Source organism: Candoia aspera, chromosome 1 (genome assembly GCF_035149785.1).
Source record: "Candoia aspera isolate rCanAsp1 chromosome 1, rCanAsp1.hap2, whole genome shotgun sequence".
NCBI classification, from domain to species: Eukaryota; Metazoa; Chordata; class Lepidosauria; order Squamata; family Boidae; genus Candoia; species Candoia aspera.
The window spans coordinates 114,679,924-114,693,770 of NC_086153.1; the positions used below are offsets into that span (position 1 = coordinate 114,679,924).

A 13,847-nucleotide genomic window follows, 5' to 3' on the forward strand; every position below is an offset into this window, starting at 1 on the left:
ATAAAAGTAATGTCTGAATACCCTATCAATTTGAAAAGGAATGCATAACAGGTAGCTTTCTCCCGACATTATCAGACTCTTATTTTCATTAATTCTAGTTGGACCAGTGGTAAGAATTGTAGTCTGACAATGTCTGAAGATTAAGCATTGCAAGCACCACTGGTTTTGAGTATGCACAGCATTTGCTCATTTGAATGTGAATTTCAGTTCAAATTTTGTTTTGGAAACTAGGCTTTTCTTTGTAGTGAGTAACTCAATAAAGGGGTAAAATGATTTCTACGTTTAGTATTATGACATGTTTTAATATGTAAAGGGGAAGAGGGAAACAGAAGAATAGCCCCAGCAAATATTCTTATTTTATTGTCCTAGGTCTTCAAGGGTTGGTTAGTTCACTAAAATCACCGCCAAATAACTGCTTTGGAAATGCATATAATTCTTCAAAATATTACTGTATATATATATTCTATAATTTTTAATAGGTACCCGGCCACCACTGATAAAAAATTTACCCAAGCCTATTGAGAGCTTAATGACTCGGTGTTGGTCTAAAGATCCTTCACAGAGACCTTCCATGGAGGAAATTGTCAAAATAATGACACATTTGATGCAGGTATAATATTTTAAATCTCCTTCAATATTGCTGAAATAAATAGACTGCTTTATAGAAGGACTAGAAAATAGAAGGTATGAATGTGACAGAGTGAAGATGAATTTTGGAAGTGAGTAGAATAACTATCATGGCATTTTGAGGGACCTAAAATAATAAACCCTCTGAATTTTTGCAATAACACTTAACCACCATTCAGTAAATTTAAAATACATGGAATTAACACCCATTTTCCACAAAACAAAGCATAATTTAGTGCTTTGTACCAAAATTTAGATTTGTTTTCTTATTCCTACTCTTTCTTTATTTCTTTGACACAGTTGCAAAAAAGGAAATCACTCTGAAATACTATTAAAGCAAGGAGAGGCAAGCAAATGTTATACAGATTTTTTTTAACTTAATGTAGTTCTGGGTGCCATAGTCGAAAAGATTTGGAGGATACCAGAGATATTTGCCTCTGTTTAAAAATGTGGCTTGTTAAAAAGCCAGAAAAATAAATGATTTTTAGTTAGCTACACTAATTAACCAGAGGTCCCCTTTGTTCAAATGAAGCTTTCATTAGTAGAGAAGCAGAAATTTCTAATTCATTGTGGCCATACCAGAGGAAGAAAAGGGGTATATTTTGATTGATTCAATAATACAGTGGTTTCAGTGTCATTGGTGAAAAATAAATTGCATTGATTTAAAAAAAATAATATTTTTAGCCCTTTTTGTTATTAAGTTCTTATCCTGGTTTGGCTTTTCACGTTATAATTTCTTGTTAAATAATGAATTCATTGACTAAATCACAAGTTACAGCATTGTCTTGGAAGCAAATTAAACTTACCAGTTTTTAGATACTTTTCTTTAAAATGGTCCTTGTAATAGGGGAAGTTAACAAGACTCCATTAATATTTTCCTCCTACATTGCAGTATTTTCCAGGAGCTGATGAACCTCTACAGTATCCCTGTCAGTATTCTGATGAAGGCCAAAGCAACTCTGCTACTAGTACAGGTAATCAGATTATATGTTTGAGAAACCATTGCTCAAACCCACACATTTTAAGCCAGGAAGGGTAAACTTTTACTGGCAAGGAAGATACACATTGTTAGTGGGGAGAAGCTTCAGGACTGCAGTGGTCAGGGCAAGATTACCAGATACCAGGGCTATGGCACACGCAGGCAGAGCTGAGATGTTTCAGTGTTTTTCATTTATGGGGACATTGGGAATGTTATCTGTTTTTTAAAAATGCATAGTCATAACTTCAACTAAGGCAAAATATTTTTAATAATCATAGGTTCATTTATGGACATGACTTCCACAAATACCAGTAATAAAAGTGATGTCAACATAGAAGCAAATGATTTTCAAGGAACTGCTACAAATGACACTATTAAACGTTTAGAAACAAAACTGGCCCAACAGATGAAAAATTCAGCAAAGCAGGCGGTAAGAATGTAGAAATTTGTATTTGAGGTAATTTCTTTAGAAGCAAAATGGCATAATCCTTCATCTATGAAGCTATAAGAATGATGGAGCCCTCAAATGTCAATTTCCATCCCTCAAATCAGACTGCCAACATTTTAGCAACATCCCATCTAGTATTGTTATTTGGGCTTAGCCACCCAAAACGCCTTCAGATTCCCCACAAAATATGGGAGGAAATCCTAGCTTCACCCACTTCAGTAGCATTACCAGAATTTTGCTCTGGCCATTTTGCTGGTTAAAGGCTGTAATAAATAAAACTGAAAACTGCTCTGGCCATTGTGGCCCTTTTGTACAACAAATAATATTTTGCTTGCTAGGGATGGCAGTTTTTTATTTATTTTATTTTATTTTTCAAATTTTTATCACCGCCCATCTCCCCCAAAAGGGGGACTCTGGGCAGTTTACAATAAAATTAACAATTAAAACCATAAAACATGTAAAATACAGTACAAACAGCCAAATATAAATATAAATAAAATAAATATAAAATCCAAGTAGCAATGAGATCTAATTCTGTGGGGAGGGCTCTACAGCGCCAGCCCCCCCAGGAAGAACTATTGCCTTTCCCATCCCAGGCGAGGCGGCAGAGCCAGGTCTTCAAATTCTTCCGCAAGTCCAGGAACGAAGGGGCCTGCCTCACCTCTGGAGGCAGAATGTTCCAGAGGGCAGGGGCCACTGCAGAGAAGGCCCACCTCCTGGACCCCACTAAGTAGAATTCCTTTACTGATGGGGTCTGTAGCATGCCCTCTCTGCTTGACCGGGTGAGACGGGTCAATGTCATGGGGAAGAGACGGTCCCTCAGGTAACCTGGCCCCATGCCATGTAGCACTTTAAAGGTCATAACCAACACCTTGAATTGAACCCAGAAGCAAACTGGCACCCAGTGCAGCTCGCGCAGCAGTGATGTCACATGTGCTGATCTTGGGGCACCAATAACTGCCCATGCAGCTGCATTCTGGACCAGCTGAAGCTTCCGGATACTCTTCAAGGGTAGCCCTATGTAGAGCATATTGCAATAGTCTCTATGGGAGATGACCAGGGCATGAGTGACTGTTCGGAGGGCATCTTGATCCAGGAAGGGGCGTAACTGGCGCACAACACAAAGCTGTGCAATGGCCCATCTGGCCACGACTACCACCTGCTCTTTGAGCAGGAGTCGTGAGTCCAGAAGGACCCCCAGATTCCGCACTGGGTCCTAATGGGACAGTGCAACCACATCCAGAACAGTTTTAAACTGCCACCCCTAGCGAGCAAAAGATTATTTGCCCCAGGTATAAATGACATTAAGAATCTTCATGACTTTTTTAACACTCAGAACAAAAATAGACAGAAAGTATACATTTGCACAGTTTTTCTGTGGTAATGTCTAGGTTTGCAAAAAGTTGAAAGCTTCCTTACTGCTCTTCTCCTCTTGTGTTGCAATGTTTAAGGGGTTTTGTATCATTTTCAGAATTAAAAATGAGAAATGAAAATTGTTTTAAATATACAATTTTCATTTATCTCTGAAATCAATATGATTATTTTTTTGCAGGGAGAACCGGGCCGTTTGAGTTTACCTCCATCTCGTGGTAGTAGTGTAGAGAGCTTGTCAGATGTTCGTGGGCGACCACAGTCAACTCTTGTTTCAGGAGAAGGCAAGCGAATGAGTGCTGACATGTCAGAAATTGAAGCAAGAATTGCTGCTACTGCAGGTAAAAGTATTATTTTTAAATTCCCAATCACTTTCAGGAGGACATTTGGCATTTTGAGAGTATATTATGCTCTTGCAAAATGGCTGCATTCAGTGGCTTTGCCATACAAAAACTTGCCACCCCACAGCACTCTCATCCCAGAAAACAAAGCAGTCAGACTAAAAGAAGGTTAAGTTGTTGCAAAGCTGAAATCTGAATTGCAAACTAGATAACCCTTTTTTGAGTCTACAGTCTTCTTTAAATGCCAGTTTCACAGAAGGAAAGTGATGAGAGGCAGAGGCCAGAAACTTGGTGAAAAAACAGAGTTTAAGGCAAAGATTGGGTTGACATTCCCAAATGCCAAATGACATCTTTGCCCCATTACAAAACACATGTTTTCAGAAGCAACTCAAAATGCTCAAAGAAAGACACATGGGCAAAATACATGAAGTGTATTTGGAAATAAGGATGGTGCTGGAGGGTGATATTCTGTAATATAGCAGGTTTTAGGGAAATTATCCATGGGCACACTGCTGCCTGCAAACATCACATTGCAATTTCCATCAGCTTGTAGGTTTGAGATGTATAAGAGCTAAAATAAGGAAAACCATATACATTTCTCTGCAAGTCAGGTTTTAGATTGTATTTTATGTTAATCCTTTCTCAAATGTTATAAAGTATGTAGATCTTCTTTGTGTGAACAAGGGTAAGCACATTACCTGTGCCCTATGATACCTTCAGACATAGTCACCCTCCAAATATAAAGGCTGACTGTTTCCACTGGACACCTTTATCTTTCCATGGAGCTTCTCTGTGGGTTACATCTCTTGACTTGCTCAGGAGTGTGCCCTAAGACTTTGGAGCAAAGGAGAGAAGGACTTGCGTTCTGCACAGGAAGTGAGGAAGTCATTGAAACTTTCTATCCGGTGCATCAGTAGGATTCTTCTACGGAACCAGTCATCTTCCGTGCTACGGCTCCTTCTGTCACCAAGAAGTAGATTATAGTTTCTGTAGACCATTTTTAACTTTGCAGATAATTGTTCACATTTCACTATTATGAGATAATTTTATAGATAATACTTTCCATTTAAGAGCTATATATTTCCAGTGTTACTTTATTATAGCATAAAAATGAGTTAATTTGATGGCTATAATGTTCATAAGGCTCAGAATTATAGGCTGCAATATCAATAACAAAAATCAAAATTAGTTTATAATAATCTATAGTCTATTAGTCTGTATAATGTATTTCAAATGCTAGACTATGATTATTTATCTAAATCTATTAATGTGGCCTGAATAAGCAGTCACTTCTTTTTATGAAGTAATCTTTCTGTTGCTTATGTCTAATGAAGTGTTGGCCAAAAAGATATTATGTTAAACTTTCTAGAAGATAATTCAATCTTTACCCCTGAAACTTTTTTTTTAATTCTAAGCATAACCATAGTGGGTGAATACTTAGTATGTCTTCATACTACATTGATGAGCAGTGATCCTTGTATCATATTCATCTCTTAGTCAAATCCTCTTTGTAATTGATTAAATTGGGCAAGATTAAGTGATCCAACCCTCCCAAGGCAGCCTGCTGAGTGGGAAGAGGGAGAAAACAGCATCATGAAGAATAAGAAAGAAAAGGGGGTGCAGAAAAGAGAAAATTAAATAAAAAGAAAAATGGCGAAAAGATTTTGGTTCTGGCCCTACCCCTTCATATGATAAGTCCAATTCTGCATTAGCATGCGTTGTAGCTCTCAAATTATTGTTAAACTTCTCAACCATCTTTTATCTATGCTTATAATGTATTTAGGTAAAAGATGTGGCTGCTCACTAAGAGAAATGTAGCAAATATCCATACTGGGACTGTTTCTGGTTTCTCATTCATTTTGACACCAGGTTAACTTCTGACATCAGTGGAATATATATAGTGAAAGATTTATTTATTTATCAAATTTGTCACCGCCCATCTCCGACCAGAGGGACTCTGAGCAGTTGACAATATAAAACAATAAATATAAATTCCAATAAAATCCCTCTAAAACAACTTCTCAACTACCCCATCTAATAAAATCCAGATGGCTGTGATCTCCTTCAGTCATTATGTAGGAGGGGCACTTCAAGGCACTAGCCAACCCCAGGTATGGCAATTCTCCTCCCTGCCCCAAGCCCAGTGGCAGAGCCAGGTCTTCAACTTCCTCCGGAAGGCTAGGAGCAATGGAGCTAATCTCACCTCCCGGGGGCAAGATGTTCCAAAGGGCGGGCACTACTGCAGAGAAGGCCCACCTCCTGGACCCCTCCAGATGGAAAGATGAGAAGCAATACATTATTTTTAGGATTTGAAAATTTTGGCAACACAAACAAGTAACATAATTGCTGGAGAAACTTCCAGATATAGGATTTATATTCATATAAAAGTGTTAAGAAACTAGTTTCTTGAATACTGTTTGTTTAATAAAAAACATGCTCAGATTTGCCAAATAAATCAAAAACTATTGTATCTGGAATAAGTAAAATATTTTAAAAATAGATTTGTTTGTTATATTAGAAGACCAGCAGAAGCAGCAAATCTTGCTTGTGTGCCATTGTAGAAATTGCCGAGAATAGGGCAATAGACCTTAAATCTTTAACTGCATGGAATACAGTCTTTATTCAGATACATTCGGCCAGTTCAACAACCTTGCCCAGAAAAAGTGTCCTTAGTAGCTTGTGTTAGGACTGCCTAGGCAGATCTTCTTATCAGTAGCCATATTGATAGTATTTGCCTAACCTAGAACAGATTCTAATTTAATGTATATCTTTTTTATGTAACTGGTATCATCAACAGCTATATTTAATTCCAAAGTTCATTTCTAGCAAGTATTTGTACTCTTTCTTAAATCTCTTTAATTATGTGACACTGTGCTGCATCTTATGACAGCAATTGACTGTGGCTCTCTTTCAGAAGAGAAACGAATTAGATTCCATTTAAAATGCCAGAAATGTTGAATCTAATAATAGTAGATCAAAAAAGCCTCTATAGGGGTTTATTTATTCTGAGAGTCAAATATTTGGACCACAGCATACAGCTTACATTTTGCTTATTTAAAGAAGTTCAGTTACGTAAATTGATTATATTTGTTTTGCTTCTCATATTGTGAAAAGGTATCTCTAAGCACTTCACATACATTTAAAGGGAAGCCAGTGAAAAATTCCAGTCTCTCATAGCTAGGGTTTGTTGTCGTTTCCTTGTTACTCTTTCCACTCTGTTCATTTAAATTTTGTGTCTCTAACTATAACTAATATTGTGCTTTGTTACATTGTTGATCCTAGTTATGAATGTTGCTCTTAACAAATGCTTTACTGTTTTAAGCATGAATGGAAAGCTATGCAGTTCATTCTGCATGACCTTTTTTTGCATGCAGACCTGTTTAACCGAATTAGGTTTTTAAAAGAGCAGTTCTAGTCTGAATGATTTGTGTTATCATTATAGTCGTTTGCATGTGTATTGTATGTGTATATATGTTTTTTCAGCCTTTTCCAAACCTAAACGAGGCCATCGTAAAACTGCTTCATTTGGCAACATTCTGGATGTCCCAGAGATCATCAAACCAGGTATTGCATGCCAGCTGTATGAATCTATTGACACAGACTCTGGAGTAACGATTGAATCTTTAAATACTTTTTGCTCCTATTCATGGGTAATTGATTACTCACTGGCCAAAAATAATTGAGGAAAGAAATATTTCTCTGTCTCTTGTTTATCTTTCAAATTAGTGATCAAAGATTGCTCTTTTTTCAATGTATGAAGAACTTGTCACCATCTTTTTCCCTCTGATACTGAGAATGCGATCAGGCTACAGCTCCAGAGGGCCTTAAAGGAAAAGGATTATCTAGTAGGTTGGGTTTCATATGGAGTATACACTGAGACATTGATCATGCTTGTTAGTGACATCTGGTAGAACTGGGACAGGGCAATGCCACCTTCCTGGTTTTTCTTGATCTCTCAGTAGTTTTCTATATAGTCATAGTATCCTTCTGGACTGCCTGTGGGAATGTGTAGTGAGGGGCTCTGTGTTGTGGTTTTCCTTCCTCTGTGGGCAATTCCAGTTGGTGTTGGAAAGAAGGAGAAGTTGAACCTGAGGCCACTCATTTGTGGGGTGCCTCAAGGTTCAGTGCTCTTGCCTTTTTTGTTTAACATCTACATGAGACCACTGGGTGAGGTCATCTGTCATTTTGGGGTCTGGTTTCAATGTCTTGATGATACCAATTGTACATCTTAACCTCAGCTATCCAAATGATAATGTCAATCTCTTGTCCAACTGTCTGGAGGCTGTGAGTGTCTATATGGGGAAGAATAGACTCAGGCTCAATCCTAGCAACACCAAGTAGCTGTAGGTATATGGGCCCTAATCCTGGATGTTTTCCTTCTTTAGTCCTGGATGAGGTAGCACTTCCCCATTTGGGACTGGGGCACAATCTGGGGGTTTTCCTGTATACTCAGTTTCTATTTGAAGAGCAGGTGACAGCTTTTGCCACTTAAGCCTTTGCAAAGATTCATCTTTTGTGCCCATTCCTAGGCCCGGCCCTTCATGCCCTGGTCATTTCCTTTGTGGACTGTTGCATTGTATCTTAAAGGCCATTCAGAAGGTATACCTGGTCCATAATTGGCAGCAAAATACAATCAGAGAGAATGAACATGCTCCAGGTCCCACCAATGTCACCTGGTGGAACCAGATGACATTGTGCCTGTCCTCTAGAACAGCATTCTTCCCAAGATCCATATGGCCCCTGCCCTGATTGTGTTTAAAAACTCTCTAAAAACCTAGCTTTTTTCCCAGTTCTTTGGTTAGGGTGGATGGTGAGAGTTTTATAGGATTTTATATGTTAGTCTGAATGTTCTCTGGACATACATTGTTCTTTTCTTTGTTTCAGTAGTCATACTGTTTTTAATGTTGTATACCATCCAGAGTCTTTATGGAGCTGGGCAACCGTATAGATTTGTTTGAGACAGATAGATAACTGCTGATGTATTCAATATAAAAAAGTTTCTCTTACAATATAAATAGTTTTTAGGCATAGCAGGAATGCATTTGCTATTAAATAATAATAACTGCTTTGTGTACCAACAGATATTATAATAGTTTGATATAGTCATGATAATTTAGGCATACACATAAAATTTACATAAGCATAAAAAGTTTATACAAAGGACTTTTAATACAAAGGACTTTTAAGTAGCTTGGACTATGTTAGAATTGAATAAAAGTAATCTTAAGTAAATACATGCTTTACAGTTGGATGGTATTTTATTTTAATTTTTATTGTTAATAATCCAAAATAAATATATGGTAGGCTATGCAGCAAATAAATTACAAAATGTACATGTCTGCATATGCAGATACTTAATATTGCAAAGCAACAGCAACTTGTCAGTACTATGCTTATTCTCCTAATTTTGATAAATGGCCACATCTTTTACAAATTTCTGCTGTCTCTTAGTTTAACAGCTTCACTTTTTTCACCATTTGACTTAGTGCCAAACTCTGCGTCACTTTCTTCAGTCCCTTAGCTACACTGAACTTTGTAAAAGTCTGAATTATAATTAAAGAACAATGGCTTAGATCATAGGAGATGCAGGATGCAGTTGATAGCTTTTCTCACTGCTTCCCCTTTCTTGCAGTTCTTTTAACTCTTCCTGTCTTCTGAATAGTTTTTTCTTAAATTTATTAGACAATTGTTAAATTATTAAAATGCAATTCATCATTGGTATTTTTATAAAAGTTATAGTTCAGAATTTAAACAGAATGAATAATTTAAAATTATGAATTTGGTGTTATAATTTGAATTCATATTTTCACTTTTGGTACGCAGTAGACCAAAAGCAAAACAAGTTTCCATGACAGCAAACTCAAGATTAAATTGAAATGAATCAATTTATTGATAAACAATGACTGAAAATATTGTCATTTTGCAGAATATGGATTTGAAGAAAAACACAATATTACTACTCTACTATCTAGAAAATATTATAAATGAACAAAGAATAGTATAAAATAATCAATGAAATATCATAAAAGTTTTGAAGTAGTGTAAGAATTTAATTGACAAAGCAATTTGAATAGGAATTGTATACATGCATCTCCTTTCTTAAATTCCCTCTGGTCATATATTGTCCGATCACAATAGGCAGAATAAGACTGCTATTCTGCATAATTTATATCCGTTTACTCATGGGAGCACATATGCATTATTCCAATGGACATAACTCATAATTATAGGAAAGAAGTTGCAAGTGCTTTTTCTTTCAAAATTGTCCAATTGTTTTAATTCTTTTCAGTAAAGCTTGTTGTTCTTTATCACATACACTATTTCCTCATCAGGTAATCATCAATAAGACACCAAAGAATGACACTGTCTTTCATTAATATTCTGAAAAACTCAATCCATCATGACTGTTCTAGATGTTGCAGAAGCCGGTAGTTTCTTGGGCCTAGGAGGAGCAGATTAACATGAACAAAATTAAGATGTGAGATGATTGAAATACTTATTTTCTAAGTAATAATTTTCAGAGCAAATTTATGTGCTTAATTAACACTGTTCTGTTTCTTTCAACAGAACACAATTATTAAATTTGAGCTGTGCAAAACCTGTTCAATCTGTTCTATAGTTCCAGACCATAACAAACAGGCCAGGATATGTACTATATCCTACTACTGCCTATCCTATAAGCTTGGTTTTACATTCCTAAGTAAAGCATGAAGCTGGGCTTGCTCAAAATTGATTGATTTTTCCCCCCTATCCTGAAAAGGATCCTTCAAAACATCCCACACTGAGTCCTCTAATCATGATAAGGATACTTGAAACTGCAGGGGAAGACACTACAGCTTTTTGTCGATGCATTGTTCAAAAGAGTTTTGATGGATGAACTATATATAGTAATTCTAGCCAAATAGCAAAGCAGATTTCATTTTACCAGTGAACTTCACCAACATTCTGAGTTAGAACTGAAGAGAATGTTATGCAGTGTGTTACAACAGAATGAAGAAAGCTATGAAAGTAATTCTAAATGGGCAGTATGTAATGCCTAACCTGAAACTTGGCCAGGATGCAAGGGCCCAACCCCCTTGGTCTGTATCATACAGAATCTCAGACAAGTAGTTTATAACTGCTTTCTAAATGAAATGTTTCAACAATAAATATATCCTTTCATAAATTTGTAGGCCAGTATCTTACCATCTCAGGTGAATATACATGCATACATACAGGATGTCCTTGACCTACAACCATTTGTTCAGCAACTGTTTGAAGGTACAACAGCCCTGCACGAATGGTGGTTCTGACGAGTCCTCAGAGTTCTGGCCATCCCAGCACCCCTGTATTCACATGATCATGATCTGGACACTTGGCAACCAGTTCACACTTAAGACCAGTTGCAGCACCCCTCAATCACATGATTGCCATTTGCAGCCTCCCTTACCAGCTTCCCCACTGGCAGGGAAAGTCGCAAGTCACTGGGGTAAGTCTCCCCCACCCATGCACCCTCCCCTGGCCCCTCTGCTTGTGCTATGCCGGCCACTTACACACCCCGCGCACCCTCTCCTGACCCTCACCACACCCCTGTGCACCCTCTCCAACCCTTGCTGCACCTCCTGTGCACCCCTTCCATGCCTCTCACATCTGCACCACACCTCTTGCACACCCTCACACACCCTCCCCACACCACACCTCTGGTGCACCCCCTCCCACCCAACCTGCACCTCTCATGCACTCTCCCCGACCCACACTGTGCCTCTCATGCACCCCCTCGCAACCGCCCTGACCCACACCATGCCTCTTGCACACCTTCCCTGATCTGCGCCACGCCACTAAGCAAAGACTCGAACCCCCAGTCTCCTGGTTTCTAGCCCAGACCTTAGTCACCACTAATATATCAATCTGGAAACATTAATTCAGAATATGTCATACAACTCTATTCTTACCTCTATATTGTGCAATCACCTGGACTTGAAATATTTATTTGTTTTGGAGTCATCTTGGGTGCATTAATACCATTGTTTTAAGTTCTGTATGTAATCATTAAAATAAAAAATCACTTCCAAAAATACAGCAGTCTGTGATTGATAGTTTACAGTATTGAAAGCTGTGTTTTTAAAGTTGGATTCTTCAACTATTACTGTTCAGGAGCAACAAGTATTTACTGTATTGATATTCTGCTTGTTTGGCTGTGCTTGAGCTGTTTGCCATATGCCTGTAATCGCTAGCAGCAATGAAAATGCTTTAGCCTAACCACCTGCTTCAACTCGTACTGCTGGTTTGAGTTTCTACTTTAAAGCAGTTCAGTCTCCACAAATTCTGCTTAGCACAACTTTCCTGAATGAAAAATACATTTTTATTTATAATTCTACTTTAAGCTGGTTATTATTACCATTATTATTTTTGTGAGCATGATAACAGTGTTTCTCCAACCAACATATCCTAGGTTCTCTAAATTCAAAAATGTTACTAATCCAAAAGCAGTATGAATACTCCAGCTATTTTTTACAAATTTATTTCAGCTGAGCTAATTCTAGAATGATTGAAATGTGAGATCATTATTATATTGGTTATGGACAGATCATCTTGAGGTTTTTCCTGATTTGCTAGGGCCAGTTTTGCTTCGATTGGTACCTGTTCTATAAATCTGTTAATGGACTATTGATTTGTTACCTTGAAGCTCATGCTGATTTGCTAGGACTGCAGACCAGTTGCATAACTCTATTAATGAACTACTGCTTTAAAAAAAAAAATTTTTTTTGTGCATCAGAAAATGTAATAATTTCTTTGGAAGTTGGTTTAGTTGCCTGAAAATGTGAGTATGTGTCTCTCTCAATACTTCTTGATACCTTCCAGAAGTTCAAAAATTCTGAACCTGTATGCAAGTCGCCCCATATGTCCAATATAAGATGCATTGCCTTTTTGATGAAAAAGTAACACATAATTATAACCAATCAATAAATCAAGAATGAAAGCGTAATCCTAATTTCAAGTCTCATTCAAACTGCAAAATCCTGAGCTTTTGTACTTGTTTTGTATTTTGAGACTTAAAGGCAACAAGATTAACCACCCAGAGTCCCTCCTTTGGTGGGGAGATGTGTGGTGATAAAATTTGATAAATAAAATACATAAGTCCAAACCACTTTAGTATTCTACTCAGTATAACATTTAGGGATAAGATATAATGGAAAAACATCAAAATGCTTCAGCAGTTTCATTTTTTGACAAAATGAGATGTAAATAGGGAAGGCAGATCCTTTAGAAAGCATTAACCCTTCAGGATTGTTTCAGCTGGATCATTCAAGGGTTGCACAGCAGTAATTTTTTAAAATATTCTTCCTACATCTCTTTTAAGGCAGAACTATCAGGATGAGGAAAGGACAGCACAGCACTCTGTAAATTGTTCAGCTAATGTAGAAGTTGTGCTATTTCAGACACAGTAAAGAAAACTCACTACAAGGCAAGACAAAAAGGCAAAGAAAAATGATTTGATTATTTGAGGAGTACTGGGGAGAATGAAAGGGGGCTGAAACAGTTGAACTGCAGACAAACTGGAAACCCACTAATAGGGACTATTCTGTATAATGACAGATAAAGATAATGATCTGGATTTGGGGAAAGGTAGAAGGTCACACAAGAAGAATTAATATGCCTGAGTCTCTCTTTTTCGTACTCCTTTCTTCCAAGTGAATTTGCCTAAACAAACTCAACCAAGTGAGATACAAACAAGCAGAGCAGCACTTCCACAAGCACTCTAATAGGCAGTTTCTGGAAGTGATAACCTCATTGACTAGCTACTCAGGTCAGTTTCCAGCTCATCACACCGTTTAAATCCAATGTGTCTGTATATATAGAGGGTATCTACAGATTTGAGAGGTAAAGCCAGAAAATCCATTATCTCCAAATTGTCTTCACAATTTTCCAAACCAATTTGAAGGTATCTGATTAGATTTGGCACCTTAAATACTTTGAAGACTGTGTTTGAAGAAAATAATGTGATTAAATCTCCTTCAATTCACATTTTCAAAGCTCTGCACAGCCTTACACTCTATTAACAAGGAAAATTCACTAGGTTAATTTGACTGGTTAGATGAAT

The 13,847-nt window shown here is 37.3% G+C and overlaps 1 protein-coding gene across 4 annotated transcripts in view; it reads left to right on the forward strand.

Moving 5' to 3' along the window:
• Window positions 1-13,847, forward strand: part of MAP3K7 (mitogen-activated protein kinase kinase kinase 7) — a 40,794-nt gene that overhangs the window by 13,267 nt on the left and 13,680 nt on the right. For 2 of the 4 annotated variants that reach the window (XM_063312037.1, XM_063312029.1), the window contains exons 8-12: window positions 480-610; window positions 1,520-1,601; window positions 1,885-2,036; window positions 3,607-3,766; window positions 7,250-7,330. In XM_063312037.1, coding sequence (XP_063168107.1) covers window positions 480-610; window positions 1,520-1,601; window positions 1,885-2,036; window positions 3,607-3,766; window positions 7,250-7,330 — 606 coding nt within the window. The remainder of the gene's footprint in view (window positions 1-479; window positions 611-1,519; window positions 1,602-1,884; window positions 2,037-3,606; window positions 3,767-7,249; window positions 7,331-13,847) is intronic. The other 2 variants (XM_063312058.1, XM_063312049.1) reach the window with 1 other exon arrangement.